The 15,420-nt window shown below is 51.4% G+C and overlaps 1 protein-coding gene across 4 annotated transcripts in view; it reads right to left on the bottom strand.

The window, feature by feature from the left end:
* Nucleotides 1–15,420, bottom strand: part of FCHO1 (FCH and mu domain containing endocytic adaptor 1) — a 29,865-nt gene that overhangs the window by 14,371 nt on the left and 74 nt on the right. For 3 of the 4 annotated variants that reach the window (XM_070373291.1, XM_070373292.1, XM_070373289.1), the window contains exons 2-8: nt 10,662–10,710; nt 10,342–10,427; nt 9,867–9,937; nt 4,366–4,457; nt 3,228–3,302; nt 1,999–2,140; nt 69–221 (exon numbers count right to left, since the gene is read on the bottom strand). In XM_070373291.1, coding sequence (XP_070229392.1) covers nt 69–221; nt 1,999–2,140; nt 3,228–3,302; nt 4,366–4,457; nt 9,867–9,893 — 489 coding nt within the window. In that variant the 5' untranslated portion in view covers nt 9,894–9,937; nt 10,342–10,427; nt 10,662–10,710. Of the gene's footprint in view, nt 1–68; nt 222–1,998; nt 2,141–3,227; nt 3,303–4,365; nt 4,458–9,866; nt 9,938–10,341; nt 10,428–10,661; nt 10,711–12,047; nt 12,152–15,420 lie in introns of those variants that run through there. The other variant, XM_070373290.1, reaches the window with a different exon arrangement.

The following is a 15,420-nucleotide window of genomic DNA, read 5'->3' as shown; positions in this document are numbered from 1 at the left end:
ACCTCTCGGCAAATCCCTCGGGTCTGTGTGGGCCAGTGGTGGCTGGGGACCTGCAGCTGTGCGCCCACCTTGTCCATCTCCTTCTGGCTGGTGCTCTCCCTCCGCAGCCGCTCCTGGTCCATGCAACGGTTCAGGTAGTTCTCACGAGACTTGGGCAGGAGCTGGCTGACCCCTGTGAGGACCTGTATGGCATCTAGGGTGCCCACTGCTTCCTCTTTGCACTGTGGGGGTGGGGAAGAGCATGAGGACCCCCTGAAGCCCCTGCTGGGGTGCAGGACCTGAGCAGACCCTGGCACACCATGAAATTCCCAGCCTCCCAAACTTGTGGGGTTCCAGGTCCTACAGAATACTTTTTTTCTGAGAATTCTATGAATTTCAAAAATTTTAGCTCTTTAAATAGGTAATATTTACACATAATTCACATTTCAGAAAGTTTTAAGGAGTGAGCTCCTCTCCCACAATTCACATATCAGAAAGTTTTAAGGAGTGAGCTCAGGTAAACCTCCTCTCCCCCCCTTTTTTTTACTATGAAGTCTTTTATTTTTCTTTTGCCCCACTGCAAGGCAGATATGTGGGATCTTAGTTCCCTGACCAGGGATCAAACCCACACCCCCTGCATTAGAAACACAGAGTCTTAACCACTGGACCATCAAGGAAATCCCAAACCTCCTATTATTACCATGATACATTTCCCGAAATAATGGGCATGAAGATCAGTGAATATGCCCATTTTTTATGACAAATGGTGACAGGCCATCCTGTTTAACTGACTGCTTTTTCCACTTAATAATTCATTCTCAAGACTGTTCCGTATCAGTCCAGAGAAAACTTCCTTGTTCTTTCATTTTTTAAAGAAAGTTGTGGTAAAATACACATAACGTAAAATTTGCCATCTTAACCATTATTAAGTGTATGAAGTACTACAACTCTCTTCCTTAATGGGGGTTAAAAACTGCAGATTCTAGGGCTCTGTAAATGCAAACCCTCTATGACTCTAGATTTACAAGCTTCAAATATTTTGGAATCTTGAGAGTCTAAGGTCTGGGTCTTCCAGGATTTTAGTTTTGTCAGGAGTCTAGAAGCCTGGCACTCTGTGACGACATAGAGGGGCGGGATGGGTTGGGCATGGGAGGGAGGTTCAAGAAGGAGGGAATACATGTGTGTTAGTCACTCAGTTATGTCTGACTCTTTGTGATCCCATGGAGTTAGGGTCCTCTGTCCATGGAATTCTCCAGATGAGAATATTGGAGTGAGTAGCCATTCTCTTCTCCAGGGGATCTTCCTGAACCAGGGATCGAACCCAGGTCTCCTGCATTGCAGGCAGATTTTTTACCATCTGAGCCACCTGGGAAGCCCCATGTTATTGTATGGGAGAAACCAACATGACATTGCAAAGCAATTACCCTCCAATTAAGAATAAATTTAAAACAACTTCATTTAAAAAATAAAGTTTAGGCTAAAAAAAAGAGTCTAGAAATGTCAAATAACAAGATCTGTAGCTTCTAACGCTCTAGATCAAGGGTCGGCAGACTTTTGCTGTGAAGGCTCAGGTGGTAAATCTGACACTGAACTCAGCCATTGCAGTTCACAAGCCAGCCACAGAAGATCTGAACGTGAATGGGCATGGCTGTGGCCAACACAGCTTTATTTACTGGCAATAAAATCTAAATGTCCTGTAATAGTCACACACCATAAAATATCCTTTTTTTAATTTTTTCCCCCAATCCCTTAAAAGTAGAAAAACTACTCATAGCTCGAGGTGGTGGTCTAGCCATCGCCCGCTGGCTGTAGTTTGCAGACCCCCTGCTCTTAGAATTTTGAGAGTCTGAAATTCAACAATGCTCAGGTCTGTGAGATTCTGAGTTTGATGTCGTGGAATTAACAGAGCCCTCAGGGGCACACACCAGGAGCTGGGGTTCCAAGGCCCCAGAAGTCCTGGGATCCTAGCAGCCACAGCTGTTCCCCACCCACCGGCCCAGCGGCACCCACGGCACAGACCTTCTTGTGCGCCTTGAGCTGTTCCTCCCCGTGGCGGAGCACATCCTTGATGAGATCCTGAAGCTTCCGCGTCAGCTCCAGGTGGCAGAGCGCCAGCTTGTCTGAGGAGACTCGGAAGACCTCCCAGAGCGGGGCAAAGGTCCTGGAAACAGAGAGGTGGGGGTCACACCCAGGGACCAGCAGGCCCGACCCCAACCCCTTGGCAAGGGACCCCTCACCCAGCATGGCCGGCTTTGGCTCAGACACCTCATGTGTTCTGGGCCCTGCTAAACATGAACACATATGAACTTATTTAATCCCCACTGCAGTCACGGAAGGTGGGCGACAGGGAAACTGAGGCATGGGAGGCCCTGTTCCTCACCCAAGGCCCCTCAGCAAATGAACATCAGAGCAGGAGTTTAAACCTAGGCTGACGCCCGCCGTCCTCTGTCTGGACTCCAGGCCCAGCCTGATACTCCCCTTCCCCTCTCTTTCTCCCCCACCTCATCTCCACTGTGCCCAGGCCCTGCAGCCACGCCTGCCTCCTTGCCCTTCCTCGAAATGCACAAGTGTGCTGCTGCCTAGGGCCTTTGCACTGGCTGAGCCACCTCCCTGGGTCTCTGTCCCTCGGACACCCCCAGGCCTGATCCTTTCTCATTACTGAGATCTCAGCTCCAGATACAGTGCCCACCTTCTAATGCTCCTATTTCATTCTCTTCCTAGCACTGTTCTCTCTGGGAAAGGACTCTGCTCGTGTTTGGTTAACATCTGTCACATATCCCAGACGCACACCCGATGAACAGGGCATGACGGTGGCTGGAGGCTTGATCTGTTTTGATTGCCCCTGGGCCCTCTTGTGCCTCAAACAATGTCTGGCACACAGTATGGGCTCAGTAAATAGCCACTGAATGAATGAATGAATTATAGCCCGTCAGGCTCCTCTGTCCATGGGATTTCCCAGGCAAGAATACTGGAATGGGTTGCCATTTCCTTCTTCAGGGAATCTTCCCAACCCAGGGACTGAACCCAAGTTTCCTGCATTGCAGGCAGATTCTTTACCACTAGTGCTACCTGGGAAGCCTCTTTACCACTGAGCCACCTATATATACATTCATATTCCTCTGTCCAATTAGCCCATAAGCACAGGGATGACTCCACGCCCCACATATCACAAGTGTGAGGAGATGTACAGCCAAGGGCAGCCTCACCCACACCCTTGGCGACTCCTGCCTCACCCACAGCCCACTCACCCCATGGGGGTCCCGTTGCTGGCCAGCTTGGAAAGTTTTGCCATCGCCTTCGAGTAGGTCTCCTCGATGGTGGCCCTGGGTAGGAGGACAGGGAAAGGATGGGGAAGGTCCTGGGCACCTTGGGACAGGCCCCATACCCCTGGGCCTCAGTTTCCCCATCTCAAACATCTGAGCAGAGGCCTCCAGGAGAATGATACAGCCCCCTGGCAGGGGAAGATGCTTGGGAAATTCACGGGAGAGGTTTTCATCCTTACATAAAATTTTACTAACAGCAGTAGTAGTAGCAGCAGCAGCAAGAGCAAGTAAACAAAATTTCGAGCTTCGTATCAATGTTTCATGTGCTTTGTCTCATTTAATTGCAGAAGATAAACTCAGATTTCTTTATTCCCTCTAGACAGACACTGCTAAATGCTTACCTAATATCCACTCACATTTTCATCCTAATAGAATTTCAGTTCTGTGTGGGGTAGCCATGTGCCCAGTTTAAACTAGTTACCCACTGGGGTATCTTTTGAAAGAGGCACCCATGGGGTACCACAGGCAATTGTGGATGGATCCAGGGTCTGAAGCCTCATGAAACGGAGCACGGCTGTGACAGTTCTTGTGTGACAACCTCAGAGAGGAAAAACCTGGTTAATAATCCTTTGGACTCTCTGCCCGGATTTAATGGGCATTCAGCTGCTGAGTGGCTAGGGAGCAGAGGTTGCCTTGCAATTTGAGTTTATTGTGTTTTCAGGGATGTCAGAGCATTTACAAGCTGAAATGTAGATTATTTCATCATACATGTATTTTCTTTTATTGTACCCAGGGCCCGAGATTGAGTTTTCAAATTTCTCCTTATAATTAGGTCATATTATCATCTCTACAAGAGGAGGCCTTAGAAGTCTGGTGATTATTGCTTAAAATGGGGCATAGGGCTGACAGTGTTGAGAACTGTCGGTCAGGAGGGTCTTCAAGCTCATTTGGTTCCTGGAGACCCCAGGGATCAGGACCCTTTCTGGCAGAATGTGGTGCCCCATCAGGGTGGGATGGGCAAGGGAAAAAGCGGGGCAGAGCCTGGGTGGAAGTGCAAGATGGGCATGGCAGTGTGGACTTCAGGTCTTGGCCATGGGGATGGATGGGGCTTGGGGAACCTCACCTCTCCCGGATGAAGTCTGCCAGCTCCTTGGTGGAGATGGGCCCCTGCTTCACAGTGTGGTACAGGACCTCAAAGCCATGGTTCTTCTCTCCCTGCAGGGGGTGAGGATGGAGATTGAGAAAGGGGATGGAGAGGACATCAAGGATGCCTAGCAACAGGGGCCTGGGCTGAAGAGCTAACGGGCAGAAATCCATCCTCTTGGCCATAGGCATTGGTTCTGGCCTGAGCCAATCACCTGTTGCGTTTCCCCTGGTCCTAAGGATTGGCTTATGGACCGTAATTTGGTCTAATGGTCTAATTAGAAAAGACCCTGGGATTCTTGTGCCATAGTTGAGAGAGAGGCAGTCTCATTCACTCTTATCTTCCTCTCTCACTATCTTTCTGTCTTTCTGTGCAAGTGTGTACATATCTCTCTACCTCTGTTTGCTCCTTTCTCTTTGGTCTCTTCCCCTCTGTTTTTTCTTTGTATCTTTCCATAAGTGAGAGATTATGTGGTCACAGGAGATCATGGAAACCACGAATTTTGGAAAGATGTTGAACTTGAAGGTCTGAATAAAAAGCCTGTTGAGGGACTTTCCTGGGGGTCCAATGGTTAAGAATCCACCTTCCAATGCAACGGATGTGGGTTCAATCCCTGGTCAGGGACCTAAGATCCCACATGTCGTGGCGAAACGAAGCCCATGTGCCACAGCTACAGAGCCCAGGCACTCTGGAGCCTGTGTGTTGCAACAAAGGTCTTGGTTGTGAAGTCTCTAAAAAAAAAAAAGCATCTTGAGTAGAGAAGTGCTGGAGCAAACCAACCCTGAAAGCCACACTACTGCACAACTCTTCAGTTTTATGAACTAATACAACCCCTGTCGCTTAAGTCACTGTAGCCTTATTTTCTGTTCTCTTCAACATGAAAATTCTCTGAGGACCCCACAAAGCAAGATGTGGGTCTGATACTCTCTCAGGACCCAGCAATGTGCAGTGCAGGGCGGGGCGCAGAAAGGGCATTTGAGTTGGTTGAATAGAGGGACAAGCTATTTTGCTGTTGCCTGGTACTGGTGGGGACAGAGCCTCTACCCTGGTGTCTGCTGATGCCTTGCACAGAACCCCTTTTCTCCCAGTTCTGGGCTCACCATAGTTTGAGCGGGGGCTAGGGCTACATTGTGTGATCCAGACCAGTCATGTCTCTCATCGAGCCTATAGTGGCTCCTCATTAAGATGGGGGCAGGGCGTCATCTACCTCTCATATGGGATGATCCACATCATGGTCCTCTAAAGTCCCAAAGGCAGCCCTCCTTGTTGAATAAGTCACTAGGTTAGTCACTGTCATGCCCCACTCTTTGCAGCCCCATGGACTGTAGTCCACCAGGCTCCTCTCACCATGGGATTCTCCAGGCAAGCATACTGGAGTGGGCTGCCACGCCCTCCTCCAGGGGATCTTCCCGACCCAGGGATCGAACCCACATCTCTTGCGCCTCCTGCATCGGCAGGCAGGTACTTCACCACTAGCGCCACCTGGGAAGCACAGTGGGGAGGCCTCAGCAAACAACCCCAGCAGCCCCCTGCCCACCCCGCCCAGGGGATCCTGGGGTGAGGCTGCACCAGGCACTGCTGCCCAGGCCGGCATCTGGAGCTGACTCAGAGCCAACTGCTGGCCTGCTTCCCAGACCTGGCAAACGCCCAGCAATGTCTGACCCCCTTGGGCTGGGCTGGCAGCCGAGGGTCCTGGGAGGGGCTGTCTTGAGCCTATGTCTCCTATCAGAACCTCTGGACACCAGTCTTGCTCTCAAGCCAGGCCCAGAGAGATGTTTCTCTCTCTTTTAAACTTATTTGTTTTTGGCTGTGCTGCATCGTTGTTGGTGTGCAAGCTCTTCTCTAGTTGCAGTGCATAGGCTTCTCATTGCAGTGGCTTCTCTTGTCGGGAAGAACGGGCTTTAGTGCGCGAGCGCTCCGGTTGTTGCAGCATATGGTCTCAACAGTTGCAGCTCCCCAGCTCTGGAGCGCAGGCTCAATAGTTGTGGCGCACGGGCTTAGTCGCTCTGCAGTATGTGGGCTTTTCCTGGATCAGGGATCGAACCTCTGTCTCCCGTATTGGTGGGCGGATTCTTTACCACTGAGCCACCAAGGAAACCCAAGAGATCTTTCTAATACAGCTTGATCATGTCCTTCTCTTGCTCATACTTCCCCCGAGTGCCCTCCATGCCTCCAGCCCTGCCTTGGCCCAACAAGACTGGGGCATCCTTGTCTGGCTTGATCTCTCCCAAATGGAGCCTCCTTCAGATCAGTTTTCATTCCAATCCCAAAGAAAGGCAATGCCAAAGAATGCTCAAATGACCGCGCAGTTGCACTCATCGCACACGCTAGTAAAGTCATGCTCAAAATTCTCCAAGCCAGGCTTCAGCAATATGTGAACCGTGAACTTCCTGATGTTCAAGCTGGTTTTAGAAAAGGCAGAGGAACCAGAGATCAAATTGCCAACATCCGCTGGATCATGGAAAAAGCAAGAGAGTTCCAGAAAAACATCTATTTCTGCTTTATTGACTATGCCAAAGCCTTTGACTCTGTGGATCACAATAAACTGTGGAAAATTCTGAAAGAGATGGGAATACCAGACCACCTGATCTGCCTCTTGAGAAATGTGTATGCAGGTCAGGAAGAAACAGTTAGAACTGGACATGGAACCACAGACTGGTTCCAAATAGGAAAAGGAGTACGTCAAGGCTGTATATTGTCACCCTGCTTATTTAACTTATATGCAGAGTACATCATGAGAAACGCTGGGCTGGAAGAAACACAAGCTGGAATCAAGATTGCCCGGAGAAATCTCAATAACCTCAGATACGCAGATGACACCACCCTTATGGTAGAAAGTGAAGAGGAACTCAAAAGCCTCTTGATGAAAGTGAAAGTGGAGAGTGAAAAAGTTGGCTTAAAGCTCAACATTCAGAAAACAAAGATCATGGCATCCGGTCCCATCACTTCATGGGAAATAGATGGGGAAACAGTGGAAACAGTGTCAGACTTTGTTTTGGGGGGCTCCAAAATCACTGCAGATGGTGACTGCAGCCATGAAATTAAAAGATGCTTACTCCTTGGAAGGAAAGTTATGACCAACCTAGATAGCATATTCAAAAGCAGAGACATCACTTTGCCAACAAAGGTTCGTCTAGTCAAGGCTATGGTTTTTCCTGTGGTTATGTATGGATGTGAGAGTTGGACTCTGAAGAAAGCTGAGCGCTGAAGAATTGATGCTTTTGAACTGTGGTGTTGGAGAAGACTCTTGAGAGTCCCTTGGACTGCAAGGAGATCCAACCAGTCCATTCTGAAGGAGATCAGCCCTGGGATTTCTTTGGAAGGACTGATGCTAAAGCTGAAACTCCAGTACTTTGGCCACCTCATGCGAAGCGTTGACTCATTGGAAAAGACTCTGATGCTGGGAGAGATTGGGGGCAAGAGGAGAAGGGGATGACAGAGGATGAGATGGCTGGATGGCATCACTGACTCGATGGACATAAGTCTGAGTGAACTCCGGGAGTTGGTGATGGACAAGGAGGCCTGGCGTGCTGCGATTCATGGGGTCGCAAAGATTCGGACACGACTGAGCGACTGATCTGATCTGATCTGATCAGATCAGTCAGGGCCCCAGCATCATCCAGCAAAGAGCCAGCAATACTAATAATAGATTAAAAGAAACATTAATTAAAAGAAATAGACAGGGGACTTCCCTCACAGTGGTTAAGAATCTGCCTTGCAATGCAGGGGACACAGGTTCGATTCCTGGGCAGGGAACTAAGATCCCACATGCCCCTGAGCAACTAAGCCTGCCTGCCACCACTACTAAAGCCTGCATGCCCTGGAGCCTGTGCACTGCAATTACTGAGCCCACAACTAGACAGTCCGTGCACCACAATCAAAGATCCCGCATGCTGCAACTAAGATCAGACACAGCCAATAAATAGATAAATAAATAAACAAATAAAAGAGAAACAGACATTCTGGGGTGCTCCCTGAGCCCTGGGGAAGTAGGAGCTTCATTCTCCTTTCCCAGATGGAGAAACTGAGTCTTCAAGATGCAAAGTCACTTGCCCAAGCGCTCCCAGAAGAGCCCAATTCAAATCTCAAACTCAAAGCTCTCATCCACTCTGTACCAGGCTATCTTTGGAGGGAGGGGTTGGGGGTAGCTACTATTTTCTCTTTGCTAGTCTGAATTTTCTGCAGTGAACTTGCCTGCCTCACACAATTAAAAAGAATTTAAAATACATGTAGGTGCCCCGTCAGGACTGCAAAATGTGGGCAACAACTGATCCTCAAAAGGTCAAACCCCCTTACACAAAGTGCCACCGGGGTCTCAGAGAGGGGCAGCCCTTGGGTGAGGTCACACAGCCATTCAGAGGCAAATCCAGGGATTGTGACCCTTGGAAAGAAGGTGGAAGTCCAGCCCTCCCCCCAGCCCTCCCACCCCCCTACCCACCACCCGCAGGTGGCAAGGGGGTGCTGCCTCTTTAAGAAAGCAAACGCTAGTAAGAGGAGCCCCAGCTGGGGAGGGAGAAAGGCCTGTTGCCAGGGGCAACTAGTTGCCTAGCAACGGGCTTCCTCTCTGCAAGCTCTGGGCCTGCAACCAAGGAAGGGGCTTTCTGCCCTGAGTCCTACCCTATTCTCCTGTTCACATGTCCTCTGTGTCTCCCCATTAGCCTGGCTCTGCAAGAGGAGTCCTTGTGCCCTCCACTGGCCACCCCGTGTCACGCCTCTTTATTTTTGCCCAGTTGGCTCCCCCTGCCCAGAATGCCTTTCTGGCATCCTGGAAAATCAGCCTTCAAAGCCCATGGCAAACACAGCTCTGCATCCTGCTCCTTCTCTGGCACACACAAAGTTGGGCTCAGTCCTGACTCAGTAGGACTAGAGGTGTCTTACTAGCTCTGTGTCCCCCAGATTTGGGGTTCCTCAGGGTCAGGGTTGGGAGGCAGTCTCCTGGGGGCTCCAACATCTCCTAGAGTGGGCTGGGTGGGTGGTAGTGGTGACAGAGAGGGAGGAAGAGAGTGAACAAGTAAAAAAAACCTGTCTCACTTGGCTCCTTGGGTCATACTATTTGGTCCCCAGTCTGGAGAGCAGACAGGTGAGCCGGTCCCTAGGGGTCAAGTCAAGAAAACCCCCCAACTCTCCAGCATGGGGAAGATGTGGAAATTCCCTGGCTGGAATGATCCTGGAAGCTCGGTCGGGCCCTGGGTTTGAGACCTGACTCTACTTTCTCACTGGGCAACTTCAGGTAAGAGATTCCTACTCTGGGCCTCAGTCATCCTGTTCAAGCTGTGACATGCCCAAGACCACAAGGCCTATGACATCTGGGGCTATAGATTCAAAGCCAGCCTGACTCTTCCCAGTTTTAACTTCTAACCCCTGCAAACCCTCTATCTGCCTAAAACTCTGCCCACAAGCCACCAGGTTTCTCCATCTCCATAAAAGCCCCCACAGCCCTTCCAGGACACCCCACCAAAATAAGAGTGAATCTTACTTACCCAAAAATACTCCCCAAAATATGACATTTTGATGGCCTCTGTGGAGAGCCCTGAAGGTTCCTATCTTGTGCCTATACAAAGAGAGAGGCAAATTTGAGTTGCAGTCACAGCCAGCTCAGGCCTAAGGAGGGGAAATTCCAACTTCTCTCCTTGTGGAGGAAGGAGAAAGAGGATGGAGGAGGAACCAAAAGCCCCAAAGTTGGGAGTATGCCAGGGTCCCTGGAGTGATTCAGCTTTGGGCATGGTCCCCAAGTAGCTCCCAGCCTAGGGGGACAGAGTTGGATACAGATACCCCCAGCCCTGTGGGGTCAGAGCTAAACTAAATGAAGGGATAGGGGCTGGGGGAGCCTAGACTAGAGGAAGGGGCATGGGGGTGGGGTTTTTAAGCATGAAGAGGAGTTCAGGGTGGGGGATGGGTAGAAAACCTCTGGACCATTTCAGAGACAGAAAAACTGAGTCCCCTCAAGCTACTTGCCAAGGTAACAAAGCCAGGAAACGACAATGGATTTGCGCTTGGGTCAGCTGAGTCCCGTGAGCACTCGGCTCCGCACCGGGCAGCTCCTGTCGGAAGAGGGTCTGGTAAGAGGTGGATACTGGGACTGTGATTGGCCACGTGGGAGTTGGGGTCCTTCAAGTGGCCCTAAGGTTCCCTTAGGGTCTCCTGAATCCCTTTACAACAGTCCCCATGCCATGCACATTCCTGGGATGGAAAGTCCAACCCTTGCCACGGTGACTCAGCTGACACTGGTGTGTCCATGAGTCCTGCCCCTGCCCCCTGGAAGCCCGTGTGTTCACCTGGTAGGTATCTGAGTCACTGTCCAGCTCCGTGCCTCAGTTTCCCCATCTGCAAAACACGAGGAAATGCCTAGAAGGGATCTTACTGGAGGACCCCAGACCTCCCAGGTGAGGGAGGGACACTTGGTGTCCTTGGCATGTTGTCAAGGTTGGGCTTGTCACTAGAGCCCACAAGCCTCATCCATAATTCATGACCCCGAGGGCAGTTCAGCAGCAGCTGGGAGCCCAAGAGGCACAGTAGCAGCAGAGATGGGGCTGGTGACTGCAGGGATGGGAAAGCTACCTGGGCCTCACTAGAAAGGACTGAGCAAGGACCTTGGGCAAGGCTGCCCCTCTCTGAGCCACAGTTTTCTAATCTTGAGTTTAATTTGACCCTTTATCAGCTAGCCTCCAGTTATATGACTTCTATAAGTCACCTAGCACCCACCATGTGCCTACCTGGCCAGGACAATACCAGGGTCCATGAGATGATTCGGCTGGGGGACTTGAACTAAAGGAGAGGGCATGGGAGTTGGGATTTTAAAGCATGAATAGGAGTTCACCAAGCAAACAATTATTTTATTCAACAAATATTCCCAACCACCACCCTGTGTTGGGTGGTGCTGGGACCCCTGAGAAACTCCAGCCCCCAGTGTAGCCCATGAAGAAACCTAGTCTAACTGGGGACATACAAAGCTGACATCCCAAGAGGGAAAAGCCCTAAATTCCCATCTCATTTCTTAGATTTTGGCCATGACCTAGACCCTGAGCATCTTCAAATCCCTTGGAGCTATGCTAACTGATCATGGGAACCACTAGCCCCCATGTGGCAACTTAATTTTAAACTAAATAAAATTAACCTCCTACTTCCTCAGTTGTGCCAGCCTTGTTTCCAGGGCTCAGTAGCCACACAAGGCTGGTGGCCACTGTACCAGAAAGCACAGATGAAGTTCTGCTAGAGAGTACAGGCCTAGAAGATCCTAGGAGCCAGAGGGCCTACGTTCCCCCGAAACCAAGAATCTTTGCTACTGTTTTTACAGCTCCCATTGGATTGCCCCTCCCCGTTAGACATACACTGAGCACCAGTGTGAGTGCGACACTGTGTCCAGCTCCTTTCAGGCACCACACACTCATTCAACCTTCACAAGCACAACGTGGGGCTCAATATCAGCTTTACAGATGAGGAAACTGAACACAGAGAGGTCACTGACTGTCCCCAGGTCACTATGGTTTTGTCCCTGACCTGTCTGCCGAAGAACCCCTGTTTGAAACTACCAGATGGGGCTCTGGTTCGCCATATTTCCGCGACTGCCCTGCCATCCATCCTGCCGCTCAGGGTTGTAAAGTCGGGGAGCACAGTGGCAGAGCAAAGGGTGACCCTGCGCAGGCCCAGGAAGTGACACCTACTGTTTCTCTCGAAACCCGGGCCAGGTGTGGGGGGGGTCTCCCTTCTGTCCCTGAGAGGGGAAAGGAGGAGCAGTGGGGGCCTCCTGGCCTGGGCTCAAACTCACCGGACAGCGAGTGGGAACAGAGCCCCTGAGACAGGGCGGGTACCAGGAGATAACCACGTGGCCCCTGCCGCTTCCGTTAGCTGAGGCCCCTGTGCCTGGGGCACAGGAAGCTCACCCAGCCCCGCCCATGGCCCAACCGCCAGCTCACCTCCCCCGCCAGACCAGCACCCCTGGGACCTCCCTAGAACTGCGCAGGTGCTGGCTGAGAAAGCTGAGGCCCCCACCTTGGGGCTATTATTAGTGCGCAAATACAATCTTGATAACAATTGTCAAATAGTACCCACAAATTTGAGCACCAACCACATAGACTAAACATTCCACATCTCACCATTCTCAGGTGGGCCAAGACTCAGAGAGGGGAGTCCACGTGCCCAAGGTTGCACAGCCTGTGAATGGGAGCACCAAGACTCAAACCCAGGACGGGATGAGGCCTTCCACGGGCCTGAGGCACTTTTGCTTTCAGAGTCCCTTCCTCCACTAAAAAAAGAGTCTAAACTATTTTTACAACTACATTTGACATAGAGACGAATATATTAATGGGAGGCTGGTGGCTCAGAGGTTAAAGCGTCTGCCTCCAATACCATATATTAAATGTTTTCTTTGACCCCAAAGCCTGGGTTTTCTTTCCCTTCTGATTTTAAAAGAAGTTAAAAACACCTTTATGGACTCCACGGTTGTGCCTGAGACAGGGTGGTCACCATGTCTGATGGAGAAGTCAGCCCTGTGTGAACCCAGGTCTCCCAGCCTCCTCAGTGCCAGGGCAAAGCCCAGAGATGGACAGGTCCTTGCCCAAGGTCACAAAGCAGGCTGTCAGCTGACCCGGATGCCCCCATCCTCTGGCTGCTGGAAGTGGGGAACAGAGTCCTTCCCAGAGACGGCTGACACAAGCTCCGGGCACTGCCTGGAGATCCAGCCTCCCCAGCATCAATTCCCAAAACCCTGGGGTTTCTCGCCAGTTCAGCATTTGAGCAGGTCCGGGAGCAGATAAAACAAGACAGGAACCAAGTCAGCAAAGAAGGCAGGGCTCCTGTTCCTGACGGGTTGTCTGGAACTCCTGACCTCTCAGTAGGTGGCCTTGGGCTGCCCCTGACATCTCTGGGCCTCTAGGCTTCTGCAAAACAGGATCTATCATTTTGCTCTCCCTCGGACTCCAGTTTGCTCACAGTAGGGCCAGTTTGGGGTCTTTCTCTTCTTTTCCTGTGACTGGCCTCTTGGCTATGCTGCTTCAAGGACCAGCTCTGTCATGCACTTGCTCCCCTCTAGGGCTGGCCACCAGGGTTGTGCCCATTTACACAGTCTGGCCTGATTCTCACAGTGGCACTTGGAGGCGGGGTCTCGACTCAGCCATCACCCCCAGTGAGGCAACTGAGGCAGTGGCCCCATGTCATACAGTAACTGGGTGATGAACAGCCTCTGAGCTTCTGCTCAGGAATTTTTCAATCTTCCCTGCTGTCTCCTCCCTCTCCGTCACTTTCCTTAGCCAACACCTATTGAGCACCAACTGACTACTGAGCTCTGGAGACACAGCAGGCAATACCCTTGCAGATTTCCTCCTTTCCTATCCTGCCCTGACCTGAATCAGCTGTTGACCCTGTTTATGCTCACTAATATTGCAATTAGTATTATAATTACAATATGGTAATGATTATAATACTGTATGATAATGACTATAGTATTACAATGTCTGCATTTACAGCGCTCCCGTTCTGCCAGTTTGCTCTGATCTTCCAAGGGGAATTCAGCCCATTTCATAGAAGAACACACCAAGGTGCAAAGGGGCAAAACCACTCACAGGAAAGCTGGATTTGAACCTGGGGACTCTGGACTTCCACCCCCACCACAGGGACAGAGCCCCAAGGGACAGGGGATAGACTAGCCCAGCACCTCCCACCTCGTCCTGCCCAGGATCCTATCTAGGTACTAGCTTGCCCCTGGCGTGGGTGAAGGTATGTGGGTCAGGATATGCCCTGGGCAGTCCTGCCAGCGTGACAAGGGTGGAGGAGCCCCTGTTCTGAAGATAGCAGCTTGGTAATACGTTTTATTGTCTGGCAAAGCAACTCCTCTGGCAATGCCAGAGTGTGACCATCAGCCCATTTTTCAGTGCAGTAAACCGAGGCTCTGAGCCCAGCAAGGCATATGGAGGGATCTCCAAACCTGTCTCTCTCTCTCCTGCGACCATCGTCTTTAACAAAAGGGTGGAGTCACAATTTAGCAAAAGATGGAGTGGGTGGATTTCAGAATCAGTAGAGTACAAGCTTTGAAGCCTCAATCCCACTTTCAAATAAAAAAATAATAATAATAAAGGCTCAGGGAGGTCTGTCATCTGTCCAAGGTCACCAGTGAGGCAGGTCCATCCGAAGCTACCTCCTGGTACCTACTGCGGATGAGGCAGGCGAATTCTGGGATCTGAAGCAGATGGAGGGGCCGCCCACCCCCCAACCCTCCTCCGCACCCCACTTTCAGTCAGCCTCCAGCAAGATCCTAATTTACCTCGATTTATTTTAATCCCTGGGAACAGATGCTCACTGCCCATCTCCCACTGAAGTAGGGACCACCACTGAGTCCACGCTCCAGGTCTTTCCAAGCCTGGCCCGGCCTGGCCCTGCCAGGCAAGGGACTCTATCTGACCCTCCCCAGAATTCCAACCTTGGGGTCCCTGCAGAGGATGCCAGTGAAATGTCCCTCCATTACCCCATCCTTGTGGTAGGGAGCTAGAAAAAGACACTCTAGAAGAGGGACCAGGGGACCCCCAGCTCCTTAGCCAGGCCTAGATAGGGGTGCACAGAGGAAGGGGTTCCTCATGTTGGTCTCGGGGCCGGGGGTGGGGGTGGGTGGGGCGATCTACAGGCCAGAGCTGGGAAGAGGGAAATTGGGGGTGGTCTCCATTTCATCTGTCTTGAGTCCCAGGCTCGAGGGAGAGCGGCAAGCTCATCTTTGCAGCTCTGGAACCTAGACCCAGATCCAGGCTTAGAATAAAGGGATTTTGGGGAGGGGTCTCGATTCATAGCAGCCCCGCTGCACGCTCCAGTTCTAGGCCAGGAGATGGAGGATTTAGGAGGGGTCTCTATCTCCCTCCGCGGATCCCCGGTTATCACGCGGGAGGTGGAGGAAGGACCGGGTACCCACCGCGCAGCCCCCCACCCTCTGTTCTCCGTCCCTCACATCCCGCCGCGCCTTTGACCCTGGAGCCGCCGGGCTGCCAGGCGCGGTGCGCACGGGGTGCTGCGGGGGCCAGGGGGGTTCGGGGTGTTTCAGGGAACAGCACTCAC

The sequence above is a fragment of the Bos mutus genome, chromosome 7 (genome assembly GCF_027580195.1).
Source record: "Bos mutus isolate GX-2022 chromosome 7, NWIPB_WYAK_1.1, whole genome shotgun sequence".
Lineage (NCBI taxonomy): Eukaryota > Metazoa > Chordata > Mammalia > Artiodactyla > Bovidae > Bos > Bos mutus.
The sequence above is the reverse complement of the archived record's forward strand: the minus strand, read 5'-3'. Positions and strand labels throughout refer to the sequence as shown.